Source organism: Rhincodon typus, chromosome 17, assembly GCF_021869965.1.
Source record: "Rhincodon typus isolate 14 chromosome 17, sRhiTyp1.1, whole genome shotgun sequence".
NCBI classification, from domain to species: domain Eukaryota; kingdom Metazoa; phylum Chordata; class Chondrichthyes; order Orectolobiformes; family Rhincodontidae; genus Rhincodon; species Rhincodon typus.
This window is the reverse complement of record NC_063348.1, coordinates 24,748,204-24,764,848: the sequence shown is the minus strand read 5'-3', so window position 1 is coordinate 24,764,848 and position 16,645 is coordinate 24,748,204. Positions and strand designations below refer to the sequence as shown.

Genomic DNA, 16,645 nt, shown 5'->3' with positions numbered 1-16,645 from the left:
CACAGCAGGCCAAGAGCCCCTCTGCTCCTATGATGCTGCTTGGCCTGCTGTGTTCATCCAGCCCTGCAACTTGTTGTCTCCACTGTATTTTGCTTTGGTTTTAGTCTGTTTTCACTTTGGAAATTGGTACAAAGTTGGCCCTAGATTGTAGAACTGTACAGCACAGGAATGAGCCCTTCGGCCTAACACGTTGTGTCAAACATGATGCCAAATGAAACTAATCCCTCCTGACTGCTGTTGGTCCATATCCCTCCATATCTTGCACATTCACGTGCTTATCTAAAAGTCCCTTAAATGCCCTTATCGTATCTGCCTCCACCACCAACCCTGGCAGCGTGTTCCAGACTCCTATCACTGTGTAAAAAAAAAACTTGCCCCTTGCATCTCCTTTGAACCTTCTCCCTCTAACCGTAAATGCATGCCCCCTAGTATTAGACATTTCAACTCTGGGAGAAAGATTCTGACCGTCTACCCCTTCTATGCATCTCATATTTTTATAGACTTCTTTCAAGTGTCCCCTCAGCCTCTGCCGCTCAAAAGAAAACAAACTGAGTTTTTCTACCCTCTTGTTACGGCTCATACCTGCTAATCCAGGCAACATCCTGGTAAACCACTCCTGCATCCTCTCCACTGTCGCCGCATCCTTTCTCTAATGTGTCAACCAAAATTGAACGCAATACCCTAAGTGTGGCCTAACCAAAGTCTTGTAAAGCTGCAATATGACATCCTGACACTTGTATTCATTTCTCTGACCAATAAAGGCAAGTATGCCACATGCCTTCTTTACCACCCTATCTACCTGCTTGGCCACTTTCAGGCAGCTATGGACTTGAATAAAAACCAAAAGAACTGTGGATGCTGTAAATCAGGAACAAAAACAAAGTTGCTGGAAAAGCTCAGCAGGTCTGGCAGCATCTGTGGAGTAGAAAACAGTTAACATTTCGGGTCTGGTGACCCTTCCTCAGAACTGATGGTGGCTGGGAAAACGTCAGTTTATATGCAGAAAATAGGGAGGTGGGTGGGTTTGTCTGTCCTTTGTCTGTCCAACTGTCTTTCTCTCTCTTTGGGCTCTAACTCCCTACCCCACCCACCTCCCTATTTTCTGCATATAAACTGACGTTTTCCCAGCCACCATCAGTTCTGAGGAAGGGTCACCGGACCCGAAACATTAACTCTGTTTTCTCCTCCACAGATGCTGCCAGACCTGCTGAGCTTTTCCAACAACTTTGTTTTTGTTGCTATGGACTGGAACCCCAAGATCCTTTATTTTTTGTATATTTTTGTGCATGTGTTACAACATTAATAAAATTGTCAGCTGTTTGCAGTCCTGGAGACATAAATAATAATTTTCACAGTGTAGATTTTAGCTAAGTGTTGCAAACTCGATGGTTTCACTCATGTGTAAACCTAGGCTGAAAAGCTGGTTTTGTTTATCCCTTGGCTTTAAGTTGTTTCTCCCAGTTTCTTAGATCATGGAATCCCTACAGTGTGGAAACAGGCCCTTCGGCCCAACAAGTCCACACCAACCCTCCCAGCATCCCACCCAGATCCACCCCCCTAAAACTCACCTAATCTGCACATCCCGGAACACTATGGGTAATTTAGTTGGCCAATCCACCTAGCCTGCACATCTTTGGATTGTGGGAGGAGACTGGAGGACACCCATGCAGACACGGGGAGAGTGTGCAAACTCCACACAGACAGTCGCCCAAGGGTGGAATCGAACCTGGGCCCCCCCGGTACTTTTTCTTAATAAGCTATCCTGGTCTTCTAAGAGTTTCAAGCAATTACATATACGTGTCATATATATGAGCAGTTGCGTTTCATAACTGTAAAAGCCGATGTGCAACCTCTCCAGTTTGTTTTTTAAATAGATGTAATAGATATGGTTTCTAAAATTTACATAGCTTTGAAGTTGTAGACTGTTCTAAGTGTTGTGCCAGTTTTTGTAACTTGGCTGACTTATTTGCACAGTTTATTGTTAACTATTGAACAGTGTATTAATTCTTGATTGCTAGGTTTCAGACAACAGCTGTACAGAGTAACTTTAATCAGTACAAATCTGCTAATTGCCGAAATATATTGGAGGAACACAGCAGGTCAGGCAGCTTCAGAGGAACGAGAAAGTCTGATGAAGGGTCCTAACCTGAAACGTCGACTTTCCTGTTCCTCTGATGCTGCCTGACCTGTTTTGTTCCTCCAGTTCCTCACTGTGTTGACTCTGACTCCAGCATCTGCAGTTCTTTCTGTCTCTGCTGAAATATACTAATGTCTTTAAAGACACTCAATAGTCACTCAGTTTCTTTGTTTTCTTGTCCCAGTTTCTGCTGTAGTTATATTTAGGTAGTGTAAATCTAAACAAACAGTTGTATCACCAGATGTAAAAATTAAAGTTGCAGCTGAGATGTTACTGGAAATAAATTCCACTCCAGTAAGTCCATGGTAATATTTGTGGATGATGACAGTAGACATTGCAGTGGGGTAGCACGGTGGCTCAGCGGTTAGCACTGCAACCCTTGCAGCACCAGGGACCTGGATTCGATTCCAGACTCTGGCAACTGTGTGGAGTTTGCACATTCTCCCTTTGTCTTTGTGGGTTTCCTCCATGTGCTCCAGGCTATGTGGATTGGCCATGCTAAGTTGCCCATAGTGTCCAGGGATGTGTAGGCCAGGTAGACGAACCATGGGAATGCAGGGTTATAGGGATGGGGGCGGGGGCGGGGGTGGTGGTGAAGGTGAAGTTTGGGTGGAATGCTCTTCAGAAGATCAGTGTGGACTGGATGGGCCAAATGGCCTGCATCCACACTGTAGGGATTTGTGATTGCCTTTATTATATAATTCCAAATGTTCAATTCAATATTATTACTGATGGCTGGAGAGATATTCAAGACTTCTTCATGCTCCAGTATAGAAACACGAGTCTGATTCCTCAGCTATGTTGTGATAACAGACTGGAAAATAATTGACCCTCCTCAGCCTGAGAAAGAGCTTATCAATAGAGAATCATATAATAGTCACAAAATAGTAAATGATGTTGCGAAGGTAAATCTTAACTACTTATTTTGAACCAAATTGCTAGTGCTATTGATAGAGATTTGAATTGGCAAAGGACAGATTTGGACTGTTATGAGGAAATTATTTACACACTATTTCAAGTCTTTTTCAGGCCCAGTGACAGGTAGATTCATGTTGAATAGTTTGCTGTTGAATAATCATTTTTTCTGCTTTGCTTATGAAAAAAGTAACCTAGTTTTCTGTTTCTATAATAAAACCAAAAGGATAAAGGTGTCTCAGAAATGAGGTTGTTGACTTGCTCACTGAGCTGGCTGGACTGGGTTTGTTTTCAATGGAACGCAGGAGGTTGAGGGGCTACCCGATTGAAGTTTAAAAGATTGTGAATGACATAGAGTGGAAAGTATGAGGCTTTTTCCCAGGGTGGAGGGGTCAATTGACGTGATTTACAAAATACCATGCCGCGATTGCCACAAACATTACATCGGACAGACAGGAAGGAAACTAGCCAACAGAATACCCGAACATCAGCTAGTAGCAAAACGGCACGACGAACCCTCCTTAATATCTGTACATTTAGACAACGAAGGCCAACAGTTTAATTGGGATAAAGTAACCATAGTAGCCCAAGCCAAACGTAGACATGCATGGGAATTCCTAGAGGCATGGTTCTCCACCCATCCTTCAATCAACAAACATATAGAATTGGACCTCACATATAAACCCATACAGATCAAAATGAAATGACAATACTCACCATAATGGACCGGACAGTATAAATTCCAAGCGGAGTAGATTAACATTGCGTCATTGGAGGCTCCACTGATGATGTCACCGAGCATGATGACGAAATGTCTGAACAAAAACAAACCAGCTCAGCAAGCAAGTCAACAACCTCATCCACAGCCCGAGCTACAGATCTTTGCCAATAATTTAAAGTGTCTCGGAAATGCCAACCTCTCCGGTTGAGTCATTATATCATAGTTCAATTTTCCCTTTGTACTTATGTCAATTAAACTGAAAGCTCAGAATACTTTAGATCCTAGCACCAAAAAGACCGACCTCCCGGGGCAAGTAGTAATGTATATTTTCAATTAAATTCTGATTTTATCAAAAAGAGAAAACTAACAAATCTGTGGTGCCGATTATTTTCTGCCTCTGAATATTAATCCAGATTGCACCTCTTGAAAGTTTGTGAAAAAAATTCACATGCAATCTCTATGACAACTTCCTCTACGACAATGTCTCTGCCAATCACAGTTCACTTGCCAACTAATCAGCACTCTCACCTCGTGCAGTTTAAAAATTGACATTCCCTTTGAAATGATGTTTTGGCAAATTGTCACGATATGTGCAAGAAGAAAATCTTTAACAAAATGTGTGTCTTTCAGCAACCTTTCTTTTAGTAAAAACATTTCTTTAAACATTACTTTCCCTCTTTTCTCTCTCTCTCTCTTTCTCTCTCTCTCTCTATGTCTTTTCCCCCCCAACCCCCAGCACCAATAATTGTGCTTTGTTGTTTTGGAATAAGTGGATGAACTTGTTTTTCAGATCAGCAGGTGGAAGACGGAGAGGGTACATGGGTCACTTAACACGGATAGCTAATGCTATTGTGCACAATGCTGAAAAGGGACCAAACAGCGTACTCATTAATCAGCAGCTTAAAGGTATTATACTTTGCATATTTGTTTCTGTTTTTAACATATCATCTAGTATAGCTACAACTCTTCCTATACATTTCTCCTAAGATTTTTTTTATTTTGCATTTTACAGTGCTGCAATGAATTGAACTTGTGCATGACATTTTAAATTCCAGACTTTATTTTGAGAAGGATGGAGAATAAATGAATTGCATTTAACTGTGTGTTATATGAAGATTGGGCAGTGTCTTTATTCCTTTTCCTCGTAAACAATTTGATGTCAGATTTCTTATGCAGGCTGTGTCTCTAGTGATCTGGAAGCTGTGACTTCTTACTCTGTATGCTCTCTTGGTTTAGTCCAGTTCTATCAAATACCAGTTGATGTTATCGTGAATAAATTTATGATCACAGTATCTTCTCTAAGTGTGGAGTATGGCAAATAGCATTGTGTTCAACCGCTCTTGGCTGAACTACTCATGAACATGATGTACAGCTAATAATTATTCACAGATGAATGTGAAGATAGACAAAAGACTGAATTTTACCAAAAGTCAACTGTGTCAATTTTGGAAAATATCATGGAGGGTTCCTCTCCATGAATGCTAACGAGTTTTCTTGCACAATTCTCTGCAGTTTGTCTCATTATGTATGCACAACGCCTGTTTGCATTATGGTGCACACAGCAGTGGTGCAAGTCCTCGCCACTGCCAGGACCTGCCTGGATTCCTGGTGCCAGTGCCATATTTCAAGCGCAGCCAGCCAGGAGCTTCCCTTCATGGTACATGTTAAGAGAGGGGAATGAGAAAGAACTGCTTTTAAGGGCACGTAGGTGATATGGGTGAAAATATAAGCTCGCATTCATAAATGTAATGTTTTTAAATTTTCACTTTCTGATCGACTGTCATTGCGACTGCAGCTACAGGAATAAGCAACACAGGTTAACTGTCCTTAGCGCCATACCACCTTAGTACCCTGTCCCTAATGATCAGTGTAGCATTAACATCTTGTCATTGTTCAGTGTGGGAGCATTACATGTTTGCTGTTTGTTGTCGGGAAAGTCTTCAAATGGTTGTAAAGGTTTAACCTATTTTCCACAAAAGCAAAGGCAAAACAGCAGCCACTTGCCTTTTCAGCAGCACTCAGCTCACAACTATTGGAACCGGATATCAATTAAATCCTGTCTAATTTGTTGAGCCTGATGCTACAATGTGCTATAATGCTGAAGGTGATGTTCTGCCTGTACAGTCTTCCTCCTTGGACCACTTGCTGCTCAGCCAGCTCTTCAACGTTGTATTTACACTCTACCTCAGTCAGAATCATCAGCTACAGGTGCAGAAGGTAGCCCTTGTCTTCCAGAAGCCATCCTTATAAGGCCATCATCCCTTGAAACAAGCAAGAACATGAGAATTATCAAGGTTATAGCTGTCATGACAGCTCCCAGAAACCTGGCGCATCAGTGGTGCTGATGATCACACTTGTACATTAATGGAATGCAGTACATTTCAGTAAATGAAGTCAGCTGTCATGCGATATGATGCTTTTAACATTTTGTGTGTGCGGTCTATACTGCACTGCACCTTGGGAAAGCCAGTTATGTTGGTAAAGCTGATGGTCTAGTTTGCAGCAATGACCTTGTCTTCGTGAAATAATATGAAGTGGTGTGACCTGATAGAAATTGTATTGGTAACAGTCTTGATACATTTGTGGGTTGAGGGTTGTAATATCTAACTTGGGTCCCCAGTGGATCCATGGAAGCAGTCGGTTGTGTACAAATTTGGTGCAGCTGTCCCCACGATGGCCATCCACATCTTAACGTCACATGTCCTGCTCCAGCAGTTGGCATCCCGGGACATCCTTAATCTGCAGCACCACTGCAATCATTGAGGAACTAACATCGAGAATACTGGACTCTGGGTCTCCACTTCATTGTTTTAATGTGGAGGCTGTTTAGTGGACACTGGACGTTGTTGCTGATCCTGTGCTTGCTGACGCATTTGTTACCCTGAATTTCTCTGAATCTTTGTAACACTGTGGCCAACTAGATGATTATCCCTGCTGTAGCTGAATCTATTGTTCATGGTTCCAATGAGCCTGCAAGAAGAATATCAAGCAGAACAGGTTCTCAGTAATGTCAACATTCTGCATTCGCACCACATAAAAATGATGATTTAGATTAGTCCTTCATCTAGTGGAACACTGAGGACTCCCAAGGAAGGCCATGGATTGCCTTTGCTGGACTTTTGACATAGGCATCTTATTCAGATGTGTACAGCATAAGCTCTTTCATACAAATATAGTAGGAGATAGTAATCAAATCATACTTAAAGACAAACTGTTAATTTCTGTGCATCTTGATTTTCTTTAACAACTATTTCAACATAAAAGTAATTTGAAATTACACACATTAACATTTTAGTTTCCTTTTAAAGTGTATCCAATTTAATAAATAAAATTGAATAAATAAACCAGGAGTAAATTTTTTGCTAGGACTGATTATTGGCTGTGGGCGTTTATTCTAATTCCAAAATATTTTGCTTTTAGAATAATCAAAGTAACAGATTTTTTGTAAAAGCCGTGTTTCCAATACTGCTTACGTTTTCAGATCTTAGTGAGGACTACAGGGAAAGATGGGAGACGTTTACAACAGGTTCTTTGGCAGAAACCAATAAGAAGAATACAATTGATCTGGTAGGTGTCTGAAAACAAGTGCACATGCTGAAAGCTATTTAGGAGCACATAGAAACTATGATATTATGGAGATGAAAGTAGGTAACTTTTTGAAGGTATGAACTTGGATAACTAGTCAGACACTAAAATTATGAAAAAAATGGCTGTAGGGTGAAATAGTAGTTAAGGAATGAAATAGAGTCAGTGACAAGTGTGCAGCATTTGTAGCAAGGTTGAAGATAATTATTCCAGTCTTGTAATGTTTTACATTGCTATTTAGATTAAAATTACGGTTCAGGGATGTTGCATTAAAAGTAGCTACATGTATATCAAAATTATGGTCAAAAAGTTGATTTTTATCAATTTGCCTGTTGTTCTAAAGAGGGTAATGCAGAATTATCCCATGCTTTGAAGTCTGAATGTACTTTAGGTCTTCTGTGGTTTTCTGAATGTATGAAGATATTGTCTTCAATTTATTTATTGGCTGTTATGCAGCTTTAAAACTGGATTAATTGTATTTTTTTTTGCATAAAAGGCAAAAAAGTTTCCGTTTTTCTCACGTGAGGTTGTCATTTAAGTTTTTCCAAGTGTTCCTTGATATTTCAAATTGTGTCTTCCTACAGTTTGGCTTTATTGAAAATATACTTTTTTTTTCCCCGGAGGGAGTGGAGTATGTTTGTGGGGAAAGGGTAAAAAATGCATGTTTAGCTGTGGAATTAATTGGGTTCATTGCGGTATCACTTTATCCTGTAAATAATATTCCAGGTTAGTGCACACAATATACATTCATCAAGCGATGATGAAGTTGATTTTAAAGAACCGGGATTTGCTCCAGACTCAGGGTTACAGCAAGTAAGTATTTTCTTTACTGAATAACCATGTAATACTTTTTCAGTTTTAATAGATAAAGTACCTGGTTTGCACATGAATTTAAATGAAAATGAGAAATTGTAAAATTAATGTTTTTATCCTCCCCGATATATTAAATATTAAAACTTGAGAAATTTCTCCTAAGTAAGTATAATATGTGCTTTTTAATTTTTCATTCAAGTTTCCAACATATTCTGTACTCCTGGCACTTAGAACCACAGCAATCATGGATCTGTTAGACGCATTGTGTACTAAGATCCCATGTGTATACTTTGGAAAAGCATGGCTTAATTAGGGACAGTCAGCATGGCTTTGAGCAGGGCAGGTCATGTCACGTCTTACTAATTTGATTGTTATCGCTTCGAAAAGTTCAAAGGTGATCAATGAGGCTAGAGCAGTGAATGTTGTCTATATGGATTTTAGTAAGGCTGTCAACAAGGCCCCTCATGGTAGGCTCATCCAAAAGATTAAGATGCATGGGATCCACCTTGACTTGGCTGCATGGATTCAGAATTGGCTTACGCCATAGAAGGCGAAAGGTAATGGTGGAAGGGTGTTTTTCAGGCTAGAGATCGGTGACTAGTGGTGTTCTGCACTAGTAGGACCTCTGCTGTTTGTGATGTATAAACGACTTGGATGAAAATGTAGATGAGTGGATTAATAAGTTTGCAGACGATACAAAGATCAGTGGAGTTGTGGATAGTGTAGAAGATTTTCAAAGGATACAGCGGGATATAGATCAGTTGCAGATATGGGTGGAGTAATGGCAGATGGGGTTTAATCCAGCTGAGTTTGAGGTGTTGCATTTTCGGAGATTAAATGTTAAGGAAAAATATACAGTTAATGGCAGGACCGTGAACACCATTGATGTACAGAGGGAACTTGGGATTCAGGCCCATAGCTCCCTGAAAGTGGCCATGCAAGTAGATAGGGTGGTAGAGAAGGTGTATGGCATGCTTTTCTTTATTCATCAGGGAATTCAGTACAAGAGTCAGGATATCATGTTGCAGCTTTATAAGTTAGGCCACACTTAGAGTATTACGTTCACTTCTGGTTGTCACAATACAGGAAGGATGTGGAGGCTTTGAAGAGGGTGCAGAAGAGGTTTACATAAGAACATAAGAACTAGGAGCAGGAGTGGGCCATCTGGCCCCTCAAGCCTGCCCCGCCATTTAATAAGATCATGGCTGATTTTTTGAGACTCAGCTCCACTTACCCGCCCGCTCACCATAACCCTTAATTCCTTTACTGTTCAAAAATTTATCTAGCCTTGCCTTAAAAACATTCAGCGAGGTAGCTTTAACCCTTCACTGGGCAGGGAATTCCACAGATTCACGACCCTTTGGGTGAAGAAGTTCCTCCTGACCTCAGTCCTACATCTGCTTCCCTTTATTTTGAGGCGATGTCCTCTAGTCCTAGTTTCACCTGCTAGCGGAAACAACCTCCCTGCCTCCACCTTATCTATTCCCTTCATAATCTTATATGTTTCTATAAGATCTCCCCTCATTTTTCTGAATTCCAATGAGTATAATCCCAGTCTACTCGGTCTGTCCTCATAATCCAACCCTCTCAACTCTGGAATCAACTGAGTGAATCTCCTCTGCACCCCTTCCAGTGCTGGTATATCTCTTCTCAAGTAAGGAGACCAAAACTGCACACAGTACTCCAGGTGTGGCCTCACCAGGACCCTATACAGCTGCAGCATAGCCACCCTGTTTTTAAACTCCATCCCTCTAGCAATGGCAGACAAAATTCCATTTGCCTTTTTAATTACCTGCTGCACCTGCAATCCTACTTTTAGCGATTCATGCACAAGGACACCCAAGTCCCTCTGCACAGCAGCGTGCTGCAATTTTCTATTGTTTAAAACATAGTCCATTTTGCTGTTATTCCTACCAAAATGGATGACCTCACACTTATCAACATTGTACTCCATCTGCCAGACCTTTGCCCACTCACTTAGACTATCTATATCCCTCTGCAGACTTTCAGTGTCTTCTGCACACTTTGCTCTACCTCTCACCTTAGTGTCATCTGCAAATTTTGACACACCATACTTAGTCCCCAACTCCGAATCATCTATGTAAATTGTAAACAGTTGCGGTCCCAACACTGATCCCTGAGGCACACCACTAGCCACTGACCACCAACCAGAAAAACACCCATTTACCCCTACTCTTTGCTTTCTACTAGTCAACCAATCCTCTATCCATGCCAATACATTACCTTTTATACCGTGCAACTTTATCTTATGTAGCAGCCTTTGGTGTGGCACCTTGTCAGATGCCTTCTGGAAATCCAGATGCACCACATCCACAGGTTCCCCATTGTCCACCATGAAAGTAATGTCCTCAAAGAATTCCACGAAATTAGTTAAACATGACCTACCTTTCATGAACCCATGCTGGGTGTTCCCAATGGGACAATTTATATCCAGATGTCTTGCTATTTCTTCCTTAATGATAGATTCAAGCATTTTCCCCACTACCGAAGTTAAGCTAACTGGCCTATAGTTACCTGCTTTTTGCTTACTTCCTTTTTTAAACAGTGCGTCACATTGGCTGTTTTCTAATCTGCGGGAACTACCCCAGAGTCCAGTGAATTTTGGTAAATAATTACTAGTGCATTTGCTATTTTCCCCCAATCACCTCTTTTAGTACCCTGGGATGCATTTCATCAGGGCCAGGAGACTTGTCTACCTTTAGCCCCATTAACTTGCCCAGCACTGCCTCCTTAGTGATAATGATAGTTTCTAGGTCCTCACCTCCTATAACCTTCTTGCCATTAGTTTTTGGCATGTTATTTGTGTCTTCCACTGTGCAGACCGACACGAAATAACTGTTTAATGTCTCGGCTGTTTCCTCATTCCCAGTTATTAAATTGGCCTTCTCATCCTCTAAAGGACCAATTTTTTCACCTTCGCCACTCTTTTACGATTTACAAATTTATAGAAACTTTTGCTGCCTGTTTTTATATTCTGAGCTAGTTTACTCCATAATCTATCTTACTTTTCTTTATAACTTCTTTTGTAGCTTTCTGTTGGCCTTTAAAGATTTCCCAGTCTACTAGTTTCCCACTACTCTTTGCTTTTTTGTATGTGGTTTTTTTTCAATCTGATACTTTCCTTTATTTCCTTAGACATCCATGGCTGGCTCTCTCTTTTCCTACAGTTCTTCCTTATCACTGGAATGTACTTCTGCTGAGCACTGTGAAAAATCATTTTGAAAGTCCTCCACTGTTCCTCAATTGACCCACCATAAAGTTTTTGCTCCCATTCTACCTTAGCTAACTCCTCCCTCATTCCTTCATAGTCTCCTTTGTTTAAGCACAGGACATAGGTACTGGATTTAACCTTATCACGCTCCATCTGTATTTTAAATTCGACCATACCGTGATCGCTCCTTCCGAGAGGATCCCTAACTGTGAGATCATTAATTATTCCTGTCTCATTACACAGGACTAGATCTAGGATAGCTTGCTCCCTCGTAGGTTCCATTACATATTGTTCAAGGAAATTATCGCGGATGCATTCTATGAACCCCTCCTGAAGGCTGCCATGTCCGACCTGGTTTGACCAATCGATATGTAGATTAAAATCCCCCATGATAATTGCTGTACCATTTTTACATGCATTAGCTATTTCTATGTTTATTGCCCGCCCCACCACGATGTCATTATTTGGTGGCCTATAGACCACACCTATCAGTGACTTCTTCTCCCTGCTATTCCTAATTTCCACCCAAATGGATTCAACGTTTTGTTCAGTAGAACCAATATCATCTCTCTCTACCGCCCTGATATCATCCTTAAAAATCAGAGCGACACCACCTCCCTTACCTTCCTGTCTGTCCTTCCGAACAGTTTGATACCCCTGGATATTTAACTCCCAGACATGACCATCCTCTAACCATGTCTCTGTCATGGTCACTAAATCATACCCATTTGCCATGATTTGCACCGTCAACTCATCCACCTTGTTTCGAATGCTCCGAGCATTCCGATAAAGTGCCCTTTTGCCAGTTTTTGCACCTTCTTTTTGGGCCCTATTACCTCCATTACTAACAGCTTACCTCCATTACTAACAGCTAACAGTTACCAGGATGCTGCCTGGATTAGGGGATGTGCTCTAAGGAGAGGCTAGAAAAATTCTCTTGAGCAGCGGAAGCTGAAGGGAGACTTGATAAGAAGTATATAAAATTATGAGATGCATAGGTAGGGTCAGAATCTTTTTCCCAGACTTGAAATGTCTAAAACTAGAGTCCATGCATTTAAAGTGAGAGGGAGAAAGCTCAAAGGAGATATGAGGAGCAAGTTTTTTTTTAATAGATGGTGGAAGTCTGTATGCACTATCAGGGGTGGTGGTGGCAGATATGTTAGGGGAGTTGAACAGCCCTTTAGATCAGCATATGAATATTCAAGGAATGGAGGGATACGGACCAAGGGCACGCAGAAGGGATTAACTTAATTTGGCATTATGTTCGGCACAGCATCGTGGGCCGAAGGATCCATTGCTGTGCTGTATAGTTCTGTGTTCTATTTGAGATTGAGCAAGTGAAGTGTACTTTCTAAAATCATCTTGGCAAATGAAAACAGTAATTCCTTGGTGCAAAGTGCTGAAAAATTGGTCAATTTACTGACTAGTTTTCATTGTTGGTGTGGAAGTATTAAGTCATTGATTTGCCCTAGTTGTTGATAAATAGTTTTGTTCATTTGATTCAATTGATGTGCTTTTCAACTAAGAAATGCTTAAGAGAGCTCAAACTTGATCAAAAACAATTTTAGAAAATAAATCTGTGGCTGTAAATGTTGAGAATATCAAATCTTAAATTTGTCCCATTTAGTTGCTGTGAAACACATGATAGATTAATTAGTTTTGTGCTGGAGAAGGGAAGGATAGACAGAATTAAACTAGTTTAAGACATGGATAAATGAATGTATGCAATAAAAAACCAACTTACCTGGAACATTGCAGCAGTTTGGCTGAGCTAGGCATTAGCAATTGTACATCAACAGCACAAGCACAGGCCTCTGCCTTAAGTTGCAGTTGAATCTTATTTGCATCATTGCAACCCAGTCTACATACTGAGAGAATGTGCTGTAACATTCCAGCAGATGTCCCCCTTCTGAAGAACAGTTTTTAAGAAGAAGGAAAAACTTGCATTTTACTTGATACTGTTCATGACCACCAGAGATTTCAAAGTGTTTTATGGCAATTTTATATAGGAAATGAGACAGCCAAATTGCACGTAATAATTTGATCATTACCAGGTAATTATTTTTCTGATTGAGGGATGAATAACGATTAGGGTATTAGGATAACTCCCTTTGCAGTTTCATAAAGTGCCTTAGGATCATTCACATCCACCTGAACGGGCAGTTGGCGTCTCATTTTGACATCTCATTTGCAAAGTAGGTCATCCGATGTTGCAACATAAGCACTTTATTTTTGTGCTTGAGTCCTGATGTGGGACTTGAACACAGACCTTGTGACGCAACTCTGTAAGAGTGCTATGAACATTGCTGATACAAAAGCAGAATTAATGCAAATGCTGGCGATCTGAGAAAGAAAACAAAGCACTGGTGAAAAACAGCAAGTCTTGCAGCATCTTTGGGGAATGAAACAGTTAGCATTTCGAGTCCAGTGACTTGGAACCACTGCTAGTACTTAGTTTGAATTTAAGAACAAGTAGCAAATGGGAGAATGCAGCTACTTGAACTGACTATTGCCAGGTAAGCAATATTGAAATTATCCTTGAAGAATTTAATTGGGTCCCCCTCTCTTTACATTTCCCTCACTTTTTTGATGGTCAGTATTGCCCCTGTTAGCTTTGCACATATATTAATCAGTTGGAGAATATGGGTGATTTACTGCTGATAGGTGAAAACATACCATGAGTGATTTGATGGGGAAAACAAAAATGGTTCAGTTGTACATAAGTACACTTCTGGATATAAACAAATGAATTTTATCGGGATTCCTGTGGTGCAGTGATAGTGTCCCTCCCCTTGAGCCAAGATTTCTGGGTTCAAATCTCACCTGCTCCAGAGATGTGCAATAACAACTCTGAACAGGTAGATTAGAAAATACAAAATTGATTTTAAGTTGCTTTGTCCAGTCTAAAAACCCCTAATGCATTCAAAAAAGACTTGCATAGCAGCTTTCACAACCTCGAGATATTTCAAAATGCTTTTCAGCACTTTAGAGTTGCTACACTTCAAGAGTACTTAATGTAGGTGATATGGCAGCTAATTGCTGCATAGCAAGATGCCACAAACAATAATCAGAGATGATCAAATTACTGGAGTTTGGCTAACAATGTGCCACTATTTAAGAAAAGTGGTAAGGAAAAGCCAGCGAACTATAGACCATTGAGTCTGACATTGGTGGTGGGCAAGTTGTTGGAGGGAATCCTGAGGGACAGGATTTACATGTATTTTGGAAAGGCAAGGACTGATTAGGAATAGCCAACATCGGTTTGTGCATGGGACATTGTGTCTCACTAATTTGATTGTGTTGTTCGAAAAAGTAACACCGGGTTGATGAGCACAGAGCGGTTGACGTGATCTGTATGGACCTTCAGTAAGGCGCTTGACCTCATGGTAGACTGGTTAGCAAGGTTAGATTGTACAGGGAGGACTAGCTATTTGGATATAGAACTGGCTTGAAGGTAGAAAACAGTGTGGTGGAGGAGGATTGCTTTTCAGATGGGAGGCCTGTTGTCAGCGGTGTGCCACAAGGATCAGTGCTGGGTCCCTTGCCTTTTGATATTTAAATAAATGATTTGGGTATGAACATAGGAGGAGTGGTTAGTAGGTTTGCAGATGACACCAAAATTGGAGGTGTAGTGGAGAGCGAAGAAGGTTACCTCAGAGTACAATGGGACCTTGATCAGATGGGCCAATGGGCCAAGGAGTGACAGATGGAGTTAAATTTAGACATATCAGTGAGGTGCTACATTTTGGAAAGGCAAATCAGGGCAGGACTTATACACTTAATGGTAAGGTCCTGGGGAGTGTTGCTGAGCAGAGAGACCTCGAAGTGCAGATTCATAGTTCCTTAGAAGAACAGTTTGCAGGTAGATAGGATAGTGAAGGAAGTGTTTGGTATGCTTGCCTTTGATGGTCAGTGCTTTGAGATTAGGAGTTGGGAGGTCATGTTGCAGCTGTACAGGACATTGGCTCAGCCACTTTTGGAGTATTGCGTGTAATTCTCATCTCCCTTCTACAGGAAGGATGTTGCGAAACTTGAAAGGGTTCAGAAAAATTTACGAGGATGTTGCCAGGGTTCGAGGGTTTGACGTATAGGGAGAGGCTGAATAGACTGGGGCTATTTTCCCTAGAGCGTCAGATACTGAGGGGTGACCTTATAGAGGTTTATAAAATCATGTGGGGCATGGTTAGGGTAAATAGGCAAGGTTTTTTCCCCAGGTGGAGGAGAACAAAACTAGAGAGCATAGGTTTAAGGTGAGAGGGGGAAGATATAAAAGGGACCTTCAGGGCCAACCTTTTCACGCAGAGGGTGATGCATGTATGGAATGAGCTGCCAGAGAAGTGCTGGAGGCAGGTACGATTATAACGTTTAAAAGGCATCTGGATGGGTACATGAAAAGGAGAGGTTTCGAGGGATATGGGCCCAATACTGGCAAATGGGACTAGATTTATATAGGATATCTCGTGAGCATTGGATGAGTTGGACAGAAGGGTCTGTTTCTGTGCTGTATATCTCTATGACTCTATTTGCTTTAGATTTTGTTTAGGAGATAGATATTGACAGGGCATCTTGAAAATATTCTCATATTATCCTCAAAATAGTGCCTCAGGACATTTAATGGGCAACTAAAATGTCTTTTGGTTTAACATCTCATCTAGAAGATAACAACACCTACAGTGTGGACCTTTGCTCAGAGATCTGAATGAGAGGTTGAACAGTATTCTGGCATGGTTTTTCCTGACTACAGATTAATAATAAACAAAGGAAATCAGCTAAGCAAAATGAGCATCTTGGGAATGTGACTGTTTCACCAGATTTCTCTATTAGCTACTTGCCCAGAGAGTGCTGTTCTTAGACATGGCTAAAATTTATTTTTAAATAATTCCTGTGTTTAAAAAAAATCAAAATTAATAATATACAACATTACTTCTGCTTTCACAGTTCTTTCATCCCTTCCTCAATTTCATTGTTCAAAGTAGAGTAAAACAGGATACATTCCCTACTGATTCATGTTTGCTTGAGAAATACTTGCAATAATATTGTAACTGTCCAAGATAAAGTTTTTTTAATAGAGACCGTCTAACCAACGCCCCTTGACATTCAATGGTGTTACCATCACTGAATCTTCCACTATCAACATCCTTGGGGTTACCATTGAGTTTCCATTGACCAAAAACTCAACTGGACTCGCTGTATAAACACCGGCTACAAGAGCAGATCAGAGGCTAGGAATACTGCCATGAGT

General features: G+C 40.8%; 1 protein-coding gene across 4 annotated transcripts in view; it reads left to right on the top strand.

Annotated features, from left to right (window-relative positions):
• Positions 1-16,645, top strand: part of ppp6r3 (protein phosphatase 6, regulatory subunit 3) — a 132,468-nt gene that overhangs the window by 71,756 nt on the left and 44,067 nt on the right. For all 4 annotated transcript variants that reach the window (XM_020523499.2, XM_048606876.1, XM_048606875.1 and 1 more), the window contains 3 exons: positions 4,564-4,679; positions 7,255-7,340; positions 8,085-8,171. In XM_020523499.2, coding sequence (XP_020379088.1) covers positions 4,564-4,679; positions 7,255-7,340; positions 8,085-8,171 — 289 coding nt within the window. The remainder of the gene's footprint in view (positions 1-4,563; positions 4,680-7,254; positions 7,341-8,084; positions 8,172-16,645) is intronic.